Genomic DNA, 12,955 nt, shown 5'->3' on the forward strand with positions numbered 1-12,955 from the left:
TCTCTATCACCTAAGAATAAATGCTCACAAATGCCATTAGCTATGTGTTACTCTCTAGATAATAATGTTATCTGTTATGCCTCTGATACCCAAAATTGAGAAACAGTGCAGACCCTTGATGAAGGAGAGGTTGATAACAAGCTTCTTAGAGTATCAGGAAGGGAGCGTCTTTTTTAATTTTTGATTTTTCGTTTGTAAAATGTACAAAAACAGGACACTGGGCGAAAGCATGGATGGCCGGTAAGATTTACCTTGGGTGCTGCCTGTGATGTGAGGAGTGTCACTAAGGAGGATTCTGAAGCCGTGTCTTGGAGAAAGAAGTATGACAGATTAGCACTGCTTGTCAGGAGCAGTGAAATAACAGCACACAAGCAGTGTATTTGCTGATTGTGAGCAAAGCCAATCTAGCTTTTATAATCCCATTAAAAGAATAATTCCAATTTACAATGTTTAATAGCAATTGAAAAAAAAACCATACCGAGGTAAAGTGAATGAAATTTACCAAAAATTGGCTTAGTAAAGCCAATTAAATATTTCTTAGAAAATGCCATATATTAAATGTACTAAAGAATGAGCCGAAGTGGGCTAAGAATTCTAAACAGTTGCACACTGCTTTGGACATCAGTATCTCAGTGATTTTACTGGCTGGATGTGAACTAAGAATGGCATTTGTTATCTGCAAGTCTTTGCCAAAAGCTGCTTTACTTTCGAAGGGTGCCAAAATTTACTGGTGCAATTGTGCAATCTGACAAAGAATAAAAATTCCTCTAAAACATTGAGTGCAGATGGAACAATGGCTTTGTTTGGCAGAGGTCTTTCTTTTAAAAAGCTGGTATATGAGAATGAAAGTTTCACACAAAAAGATTCATAGTATTGACCTGTGTGACTGTTACAGGTGGGCAAAATACGAACTGCCTGTAACAGATAGAGGTACTTGTCTCCTGCTTTTTACAATCACTGAAATGCTACCTGTGGAAGATAGAGAGAGCCCTGCGAAGTAACTCGGGACACTGGCCATCAACTTGTTTCAGTTCTCCTGTGTGCCTGAAATTCATATCCCTTTCATTCCTTTCCTTCACTTTCAAAATAGTACTCAATTTGGCATGAAAAACAGCAGTTTTTGGAAACATCTCCCCCACTCATCCTTAAGTGAAGAAGTAGAATTGTATCTTTTTTGATTTGTTTTTGTGTTGGTTAGGTTTTATTGTGTTCTGTTTGTTGGTTGGTCCCAGACCACCAATCAGGAATTTTCCATTCTGGGAAAAAGAAGTAAGGCAGAAGACAGATAAAGGGGATGCTCAACTCAGTCTGTGCATTACAATTGCCAGGAGGACCTTTAAAAAAAAAAAAAATGCCGCTCATCAGGATCCACATCCATACTCGCTGAAGTAATCTAATGTGGGGCTGACACGTGAGTGTTTCTTAAAGGGGACGCGAGTTTGAGAATCAGTGTCCCAATAAGAGGAGCTATTCATAATGTCAAGAAATCGCTCACTGGAGTTGATAGAGGCTTTAAACACAAAGGAAGTTTAACATTTTTTTTTCCCCTCAAAATCTGTCCCATCACAGCTTTGGTGAAGCTACCCTACTTTTGGTTAGCCTTTGCTTGCAAAAGGAATACATAGGAGATCAGATAATTTCATGTACTGGAAAAGAGAACTCAGATCAAGATCAATCTTGCATGCCGCCCCCTCCCCCCAGCCTTAAACACCTAACTCCCCGCCCCCACAGCCCCGTTACGACTATATTACATTATCCTGAGACGACTTCTCCTTTGAGATGAACTCACCACGTGCTCTACTGCCAGACAGAATAGAAAGTTCCCTGCAAAGTGATAATGTGGATGCATTTAGAGTGGAATCAATGGTGATGTGTTTCTGCAAATTCCCTCTAAAAAGGGGGTGGGGGTGGGGAGGAGTGGAAGTGGGGAGATAGTTGTAATGGATTTTTTTCATTTGCTATTGAGAAGAACGCCATTCCACTCCACATTTTTCCTTTACAACAATACACATGCAAAATTTCTTATGAAGTTCAGCCTTGGCTCATCAGGGGAACCACTATTTTCAGTTCAAGAAAAAAGTTTTGTGACCATGTTTGCTCTTCATTTTTACTACTATGTAGAAAGCCTCAAACCTATACCTTTACTTAAACATTTGCTTACATCTTGATAATAGATTCTAGTTTATGCTTACCTTATATCTCATATTTTACTTTTACATTTACTTACCATAAGCTATATCAAATCTTTGGGATAAAAGAAAGTAGACAAACCCTTTTTCTCTGAACTCACAGTTATTATAGTAGCCATCTCAATTACAAATGTATACAGAGCTATATTATAGCTCCTAATTAAGATATAATGTATATGGAATTCAAAATTCATTAATTATTCTAAACAACATATAGTTAATAATTTAATATGAATTTTCATGTACTTTTCATACTTTGGCTAACTGTATAAAGGACATTTAAGTAAAGATTTGGGATATAAACTATTATTAATAAACGTCATAGGATTATCCAGCATGCTTTAACAGATTAAAATATAACCCTATCTTTCTATTGTCAAATAAATATGGAACTCCTTATGTGGGGGCTTATGATCAAACCAAATGCTTTATACTCAGTGTGAAAATTCAATCACAATTGTCAAAGTCCAAGCTGATACTTCTGAGAGTAACATGATGAGATATCATCTTGTTCAATATATGCTTTCCACTTCACATGTGGATTAATGAAAAATATGAAGTTCGAGTATTCATTTTGTGTCTTGTACAACAGAAGACTCCTGAGAGGGATGATCAAAATATCTAGTCTTGTTGCCTGAAAATATAGTCAACTCTATTATCTGGAGACAGATTAACTGGTTTGCAAATTAACTATAGTAAAATAATAACAGCATGCATTACATTTGTAAAAGATTTTAAAAATTACTATGTATCAGTGACTGTATCTCAATATGAGAAGATGTCTTATTTTCAGCTACATAATAACTAAGAGAAACAACACTGTCTACTGCATCATCATTCATTCAGCAACTATTTATTGAGTATATACTTTGTACCAAGCACTGTATTAGACTATTCCACCTCATTAATCGGACCTAATCTCTTGTCAACAGCTCTTTCAAAGAATACATGAGTGAGAGCACGCGGTCAACTCTGTGAGTCCACCCTATTTCCGAGATGCAAAACCTAGGAGAAACAGACACTTGGCACCATGAAACAAACTGCAGTAGATTTGTAGGTGTGGACTTAACTTCTCCCCCACCTTGCTACTCATCCTGCTTTTCTTCCTTTGCTTCTCTTCTCAGGGAAAGTCTGAACTTGGCCATCTAGCTTCCCCTTCTGTCCTTCAGCCCCCGAGTCCATAATCACCACCCCCGGACAACTCCCTAAATGTGCCTTAAATGTGTACACTTTTCTCCATCCCCTCCCATTCTACCTTGTTTCCCCCGAATATAAGACCCAACCAGAAAATAAGCCCTAGCATGATTTTTCAGGATGACATCCCCTGAACATAAGCCCTAATGCGTCTTTTGGAGCAAAAATTAATATAAGACCTGGTCTTATTTTTGGGGAAACACGGTACCTCAAACCCCTGTGCCACTACCTTAGCTTGAGCCTCCATCACCTCAAAGGATAGGTACTGTGATATGGTGGACACTCAAATATTGCTAAATAGTTGAATAAAGCATGTCAATCATATGTGTTTTAAGACACTGAGGTAAACAAGGGGAAGGAAAGACCAAAAACAGCCTGAACTCATTACCTTCTGAGCAACCACTTCAAACATGTCAGTAGCATGGAGTAATGGTTGACCCTTCCCTTTTTTCCTTCACCTCCCACAATCCTCCCAATCTATCTTCTCAGTCCAATTTCCTCTGTCACTCTCCCAGGCCATGTGCTACATGTCAGTCAATCACAGAGTCGCTACCCATTGTAACCCTCTAACCCAGCAGTGCCCTGTAGAACTTGCTGCAATGATGGAAATGTGCTATATTTATGCTGCCAGCACGAAGAAACACTTTATTCACGGCAAGTGTGACTAAAAAAATTAATTTTTAATTTTATTTAAATTTAAATAGCCACGTGTGGCTAATGGTGACAGTATTGGACAGTGTAGCTTACTTTTTTTCTATACTGCTGTTAGAATTTTCTTTCTGTAAGACATCTGATAACATCACTTGCCTTACAGAAAGAAATACCATGCCTCCATAAAACCTTCACCATAAGGCACGACATGTGAAGCTTTTCATGATCTAGACCAATGTGCTATCTCATTTCCATTCTCTCCACACCCCTCCCATCTAGGCTCCAACTGTATGGGACCGCTCAGTCTACTCAGACACGCCATGATATAACCTTTACACCCACTGTTAATTCTTGCTTAGAATGCCTCTTCCTCTCAGGGGACATCCACTCAGTCTTCCGGAGCCAATTCAAATTCCTATTGCTCTCTGAACAATTAACTGCCCTCCTTCCCTCTCTTAACTCTGCTGCCCTAACTTCTTGTACTTGGCTCCATTAAAACATCTGATCACAAGTAACGGTCTACATGTGTAAAGTATAAGTTCCATGTATTCTAGGTAAATATTAACCACATATATTAAATGTGAGGATCTGGTGAAACATTTGGCACAGGATAAGGAAGCCCTCTATACGTGTGCGAAGGTTTCAATGGATGTGTTACGAACTGCATCACCCAAGCTAGGAACTTACTTGACTATGGAAAGCTAAGAAAACAAGGAGACGAAAATACACAGAGGAGATGAGGCAGGGGAAAGCTCACAAAGCACTACCAGTGGGCGGCTTACGTCAGGGAAATCATGTAAGGAAAGTCATGACAGTACCAAGAGAATAACTATTCAGTAAACCCTGAGCTGAAGTGGAACTTGTTTCTCACCTTCCCTTCCTAAGTGGCAACAGCAACAATCAAATTCCTTAGTCAGGGAGAGTAGATGTTACCAGGTCAAGAACAAGAGAATTTGTTCATCCCCTTTTCCTCTGATGTGCAACTGAGAAGAATTTGTTGTAAGCAGATCAATAAAGCATTATTACTATGGCCCACTTCTTAGAAAAGAGTTCTGTTGTATAAAACATTGAATATATTTGCTGTAAGGAAATTTAACCTCTGGAAGAACCCAGCAGAAAAAAATCTCTAAACTTACTCAATTTTCATATTCTCTAAAATTATATTAAGATAGAAACATTTCAAAATCATCAGTGACATCTGAGATGTGTTTATGCCTAATAATTTTCCCTTTATACATATCAAGTTTGCTTCTCCCCTTTAGTCTGCTTCCAAAAAAAAAAAAGGCAAAGAAATATTTGAATAGTTAAAGATTTTAGTGGTAATCCTAAGCAGTTATCTCTCTCTCTCTCTCTCTACACACACACACACACACACACACACACACACACACACACCATCATGTGCAGGTACCTGAATTGAATGATTTTTAGGTTTTAGGTTTAAATAATATTCTGAAGTTCCATTTCATTAGACTGAGAAAGCATAAGTTTTCAAAATAATTTTGTTATTAAACAAAATCCTTCTATTGGATTTGCAGATCAGAAAAAAATAATTTTGGATTTAGTTCAAAGGTTGAGTACATTAGCTGAGTTCACTCTAGGTTTGGGTTCATGGTTCATTTCAGTTCAAGTTCATGATAATGAGCACATCAAAATAAAAACATTTAAATAACGTAATCAGAGATGACATTTTAAGAGTAAGTGTTCAGGCAAATATGTGTTTTAAAAAAAGCCAAAAAACAACTCACTTTACAGAGAGAGCTAAGGTTAAATCCGAAGGTTTGGGCATTCCGGGAGCCGGCATTCATGTAGTTTCCCATTAGCAATACAAGTTCCAGCAACTTGCTAAAGCTTCGGCTCTTCTTTATCTCTTCGCAGGCAGTGCTGACAGCCATGATGTCAGGTTTGATGTTGTTCACCTGCTCTTCAAACTGAAGCTTAAAGAGAATAGCACTGAGCCGTGGCCGCAGGCTCTTCACGTTGCTCATCTGATTGAAAAGAAAATAGCAGATTCCCTTTAAAATGCATGGTATACTTTAGTACTGTATGACTGCAAGTAATCTGGGATGATTTATTGGTATGACAGTACCGAGGAAGCAATATGTCCCCTAAAACTGATAGCAGGAAAAGAGAAAAGCCCTGCTTGTTTTTCTGAGGATTTCAGAGTCATCCCTCAAAATAGGAAAAAATTAACATTTTAGGTACTCGGTGAATCAAAAGCTTTCATGAAATGATCATGTTTAATAAAGCACATATCATTTTTAAAAATAGCTAAGTTTTTAAAAGGTAACAGGATACAGAGGTAACAAATTATAAAGCATTTATATCATTAATTTTTGTTCAATACTGAAATATGCTGGGTCACGTTTAAAACATATTCAGAAAGGTGGAAAGCGGGTTTGTTTTCTTCAAATAGCAATTGCTTTCCTCAGAAGCACCGTTAACAATATGTGTTAGATAGAGGGGCAGTAAATAGGTCCCAATTTGTACTAAATTGACTTTCTTCAGAAACACAGGAAAGTAGAATGCCTCCTGACACGTACTGAATCAGACAGAGTTAGGAAACATGGGCATAGCAGGAGGCAAGGAGAGGTGCAAAGCCATAGGTCTATCACATGTCAAGTTAACCCTATTCGGGACTCTTGGGTCCCTGTTGGGAATAGCGGGGGTTGAACGTGTCAAAAAGAACAAAAGGGCTAGAGGGTCAGCAAACTCTTGCCTTAAACTTACTCCCCTGTGTATTGGCAACACAGGTGAAGCGAAGATTCATGAATCCCTTGACCAAATATATTAGGAACTTGACTCAAAACAGATTAATGGGGCATTAACAGTGTAACTGTTGAACTTCAACAACTATTATAAACATCAAAAGCAGCTTGAGGCAAGGTCAGGAAAAAAATAAAATAGCGACAGGGCAAGATGGGGTAAAATAGAAAATAGTTCAGTCAGTCACAGACCTGAAAGGAAAGCTAAACAAACAATGTCCCTTGAAGCTCACAGGATTTCTGTTAGAGAGGCAGAAAGCCATCTGCTAATCATATAATGATTGTTATTTAAAATAAAATATGTCACACAAAAGCCTGGACTTGTTAGATCCAAGGATAACACAGAAACAGCCTTAATGACGCAACAATACAAGCCAGCACATTCCTCTAACAAGAACTGAACAATGAAGTTCTTAGTAGGTACCCTGAGGGAATATCTTCACACGGACCAAATCCTAGTAGTGACTGAAAAGTTTCTTAGAAAAAAAAAAATATATCTATATCTAATTTACATCTAGCATTCTCCTCAGGCACGTGACATGTGAAATGTTTATGTGTACACAGCCAACACTGTAAGAGCTCAACTAGTATAGTTAATAAGAATCCCCTCTACAAAGTACTTCAAGGAATGTCCTCAAATTCCCCTATTGAGAGAAAGTATTTATTTTTTCCTCCTAGAAGAGAGTAAAAAACTCCTCAAGGCTCAAAAACAGGTATTTTTTAAAGTAAAAAGGAAACATTACTACTAATGGTTTTATAGAATAATTTCTCTGTAATATAAAATTTTAGAAAAACACAGTGAGGCCCTATTGGAACACTCATTCTTAGTGGGCATGACTCGTTCTGTTTGGACATTGTTGTCTAGCACACAAAGTAGGACTAAGCAGTGATTACGTCTCAGAAAGTCACTTCATGTGTCTTAAAATGCTCCCAAGTGGACTCACTTCCCTGGAATTCTTATCCTTACTTAACCATTGCAAATGGAACAAAATTCCTATTATATTGGACCAATTCTGTATAATGCCCTATTACATTTAATATATTCTTTAGAACAATAAGATATTCAAAAGCACATGCATATGAGTATGTATAGTTATGGCCATTCCCAAGGTGTAAAATGCCCATGGAATCTGTTTTCAGTCTGTGACCTTATTCATGATTATGAAGTCAGGAATTTAGCACTTTGCAATACACATGAGAAGGAATTCTCCCGTATCCTGTGCAAAACATTAGTATTACAAAATATATTCATTTTAACATATATTAGTGCACTACTTTGTGCACAAAGAGAAAAAAACACTGCTTAAATGGCTATATGATACCGCCCCAGAAGATGTTAAAGTTTTCCTGCTGACAAGCTAACCATATGCAGCCAGTATGAAGTAATTAATTTTCCTAGAAAAACATAACCTAGATTTGTATGAGTAATGAGTCTACCTGGTACCAGGGACAGGTACCTTGAAAAGATAGAGTAAGTTTATGATGTAATGCAGAACAAAGTGTTATGTGCTCATGAAAAACCCTGACAAAGCAAAGTCAGGAAGGGCAACCGAACAAGTCTTTGACCAATATTGTTAGATGTCCTTTTCATATTGTTCGTTCTTCCAAATTTAGAAAAGTTAGTATTTTGACTAATACGAAATAAATGTACTTTAGGGAAACTGCTGAGCTGGAAAGCAACTAAATCACCTAAAATTACGTAGTTCCCATCTTTAGTCTACTATTTAGCCTACTCTTTAGGCCAAATGGTTGCCCCTTTAAAAAAAATCTCAATGAAAGCTAATGTTCTAAGATCTATGATAATAATAGCAGGGTTCTTTTTCTTATTAATCAAATTAAAGCTTGTTTCTTCAGATGGGATCAAAGAAAAAAAGGTTTTAAAAATGGGAAAATAATATATACAATGTAATACTATTCGGCAGTAAGAAAAGATGAAATAGGACCATTTGTGACAACATGGATGGATCCTGAAAGTATAATGCTAAGTGAAATAAGTCAGACAGAAAAAGCAGAGAACCATATGATTTCACTGATATGTAGTATATAAAACTGAAAACAACAAAAGAACAAGACAAACAAATGAAGGAACAAAAACTCACAGACACAGACAATAATTTAGTGGTTACCAGAGGGTAAGGAGGGAGGGGGACTTTAGAAGAGGGTAAACGGGGTCTAATATATGGTGATGGAAAGAGAACTGACTCTGGGTGGTGAACACACAATGTGAGATATAGATAATGTATTACCGAATTGTACACCTGAAATCTATGTAACTTTTCTAACAATTGTCACCCCAATAAACTTTAATTAAAAATTTAAAAAAGAGAGAAAATATTTTTTAAAAACTGAAGAAAATTTCCTCATCACTTCACATATTCTATCAACACTGAGGATTTGCATTCTGTTTGTTTGCTAAGGAACCTAGGACACTCTGGCCTGGCTGACAAAGACTAAGCTGAATGCAAAACTAGAGACCTACAGTGAGCAAATACTCTCAATGGTAACAAAAAGTCATAAAACAAAGAAAGAAGAAAGGGAAGGTGATAGTAAAAGTAACTAAGATAGTTAATAATTAGAATGTTAGAGGGAATTAGAATTTCAGTTTTACAGCAGTATCCTTTAAATTTATTGTTGAATCTTACCAAGGTAAACCTACAGCACCAAAATCTGAGTTATATATAACCTGAAAATCTAAAGGCAAAAAAATAAATAAATAAATAAAAATAATTGGATTTCACTAGTATTTTTTTTTCCTGCAATCTCCCCACCCACCACCATATGATGACACATGCCAGAAGGAAATAACCTTAAAACCAGTGACTAGTGAAAATCTAACAACAAGCAAAATCCAGCATCCTAAGGTAATTTTTATTTCAAAATTTTGTTTGTTGGCAACATGTGTTGTTGGAGCAGGGACAAAACACGATGAAAAGACCTACAGAAAATCAATGAGCCCACAAGTATTGACTGGGTGCCCACTCAGTGCTGAGAGAGGCACAGCGTCGTCGTTGCCACCCTTACAGCACATTTCATCTAATTCTTTCCATCTGTCTTAAAGGGTACAAAGTAGAAAACGTCCCCAAGGAGATGTAATCTTTCATGATCTCATTATGGTTGTGTTTTTCACATATAATTTTAATTTTATCCATTATTCTATGGGGAAAAAAAAACAGAATCAGTTTGGCATTTTTATACCAACTATGTTCTCTTTATGCAATTTCTTTTATAAGGAAGAGATTTTTCAGCAGCCAACTTATTCAAAACTTGTTGGGTTTTTTTCCCTCCCCTCCTGCCTAGAGACTTATGTAGCCTCATCGCAAAAGAGAGTTTAGTATATGTTCCATATCTTTGTTATTCTTCTTTAAAGTGGTTAAAAAATTACCTAACCATTCCTTTAACTTTCTACCACGACAAGTAACCTGATTCAAAAGTTACTATCTTCAGTCTTAATTGACTGACTAAACCTTGACTTCATTCGTTTCGTAAATACAAAATTATAAAGAACAATGGCACAGCATTTCAGGAAGCTTAAATGACCCCTCCTAGGTCACATGGCCAGTAGGACATGAGCCAAGAGTTAATTTACTGCCATCAAGTGTATGTGCCACTCACAGCATCCCAAGGTAGAAATTAATAACCATAACTTAAAAACCATCTGATACTCAAACTACTTGTACTGTTCTCAGATGAGTAAGAGGGGACTTTGATGTCCCCCCAGTAGTTGTTGATAAAACACCGTGGAGAAGGCCCTTCTGTGAGCGCTGCCTACTACCCCTTCCTATTTCTTTCCTTTCTCCTTGGTATATGCAACCACCACCTGCTGTGCTGAATTTTTAATATTTTTCCCAGATCCAAAAGTGTTATTCCCTCCGCAATGCACTCTCCATATTAGCTAATTCTTCCACACTCTGTGGGAGAAGTGTGATGAGCAAAGAGAATGTGAAAAAAAAAATGCATCTTTGATAAAGGGTTTAGGAAGAAAAGTTAACAGGAGAAAGGAATCGGATCTAATAATAGAATGAAGACACAGGAAAAAATTTTGAACTTGATTTTTCTCATTAAACTAAACGAATAATTTCTACCCATTACCAGCGGGCTAATATTTTCATGATCTTCAAAATTCTCAGGGAAATAAAGAAATGTTCATTTTACTTCATAAGAGGCATCAAAAACATTCAAATGCCTGATGCCTGGGTAGTGCTCGGAATATCAAAAAATGTTTTAAAAATATATGTGCCCTTATGATATTAAAACCCCTAAGCTAAAATTATTTTTAAAAACTACACAACAGCAAAGTATATATGGTATGATTTTTACATTTTTTTCCATTGGAGCAATGTCAAAGCCAAGAATTATACAGAAAATATTAAAAGGATAAAATAGCTATCTAAGAAATAGGCAATTGACTACAGATATCAGATATTGCTTTGTCTTTGTTTACAAATGCTTATCAATTCGGGGCCACTAAGGATTTCACAGGTGGTCCAGATAAGTTCGGTAGATTCTCGGGATATGAAAGTGGAAAAGCTAGAGAGAGAGAGACTTATTTAATTTGGCAGTCTTAGCAAACACTCCTAACACATAAGCTTCATATCTGATGAATTAAAAAGCTGGCATAAAACCCAGAACCAGTCTGGTGTTTTAAATTCATTCACGTCCGTTTCCACACAATCCCCACGCTCCCATAGGAAACCAATGTTTTTATTTCTATCACTGTAACTTAGTTTTGCCTGTTCTTGAAATTTGTATTAATGAAACCTACAGTAAACACTTTGATTCTGGTTTCTTTCACTCAACAAAATGACTTTGAAATACAAATGCACACTGTGTGATTCAGCACTTTGTTCCGTTTTATTAATGAGCAATATTTCATTGCAAGGACATACAAAAATTTGTTTATCCACTTTCCTGTTGATAGCTGTTTTTGTTTTGTTTTTTCTTTTCTAGTTTGACGGTACGTAATGGGTTGGGTCGAATAGGGACTCGAAAAAGGGTACGATAGTCCTACTTCAGGTACCTAGTAATGTGACCTTATTTGAAACTAGAATCTTTGCTGCAGCTCTAATGACGTTTACTATCTCCAGAAGAGAGCATGTAAGATTTAGGGTGGGTCCTAAATCCAATGACTGATGTCACTTTAATAGAAATGGAGCGAAGGGGGAGAGAAAAACAAACAGAAGGCAGTGATGTGAAGGAGGAGGCAGAGATTGAAGTAGTGCTACAGTTAAGAAATGCCAAGCATGGCCAGTAGCTACCAGAAGCTAGGACAGAGGCATGGCACAGATTCCTCCGTACCTCTGAAGGAACCAACCCTGCCAGCACCTTGACCTAGGACTTTTGGCCTCCAGAAATGTGAGAGAATACCTTTGTGTTGTTTTAAGCCACCAGGGTTGTGGGCATTTGTTATGGCCGCCTGAGAAAACCAATACAGGATATTATGAATATTCTTATATGAGTCTTTTTATTTCTATTAAATACCTGTAAGATATAGTGGGAATGTGTACTTAACTTTACAAGAAACTGTCACACTGATTTTGCAAAGTGGTTTATACTATTTTACACCCCCCTTTACCAATGTTATGTTTTATTCTGGAACCTTCATACTTTGTATTTGAATGTTTAGGTCTATACTCCATCCTTCATTAAATCTTCTGTGTGGTGTGATACAGAATTGAGATTCATGTGAGTCCATATCATATCCAACTTTTGCGTCACCATTTGATACAAAGAAGTTCCTTTCCCCATTCACTAGCTTTCAAGTATCTGCTGAAAATCATTTGTTGGGTTCTTTGTGGATTTATTTCTAAACTTCCCAGAAAAAGTTTATTTGTACATCCTTAAACCAAACACTACCATTTTGATATCAATCAGTAGTATAAGTCCTTCAAGTTTGTTTTTTTCCAAATTGATTCTATCTATTCTAGGTCCTTTGCATGTTATATGAATTTGTGTAAATTATGTCAATTGCTATAATAAAACCTGCTGGGATTCTGATTGGAAATGTGTATCATATGTGTATTAGCAATCTATAGATCATTTGAGGGAAAAATAAAATCTTAACAATACTGAGTTTTCCACTTTATGAGCATGGTAAATACCTCATTTACAACTTCTTTAATTTCTCTCAGCAGTATCTTGTAGTTTTCAGTGTAAAAA

At 36.7% G+C, this 12,955-nt stretch overlaps 1 protein-coding gene across 4 annotated transcripts in view; it reads right to left on the minus strand.

The window, feature by feature from the left end:
- Positions 1-12,955, minus strand: part of DIAPH3 (diaphanous related formin 3) — a 441,105-nt gene that overhangs the window by 188,676 nt on the left and 239,474 nt on the right. For all 4 annotated transcript variants that reach the window (XM_033105125.1, XM_033105126.1, XM_033105127.1 and 1 more), the window contains one exon: positions 5,783-6,022. In XM_033105125.1, the coding sequence (XP_032961016.1) occupies positions 5,783-6,022 (240 nt within the window). The remainder of the gene's footprint in view (positions 1-5,782; positions 6,023-12,955) is intronic.

The sequence above is a fragment of the Rhinolophus ferrumequinum genome, chromosome 4, assembly GCF_004115265.2.
Source record: "Rhinolophus ferrumequinum isolate MPI-CBG mRhiFer1 chromosome 4, mRhiFer1_v1.p, whole genome shotgun sequence".
NCBI classification, from domain to species: domain Eukaryota; kingdom Metazoa; phylum Chordata; class Mammalia; order Chiroptera; family Rhinolophidae; genus Rhinolophus; species Rhinolophus ferrumequinum.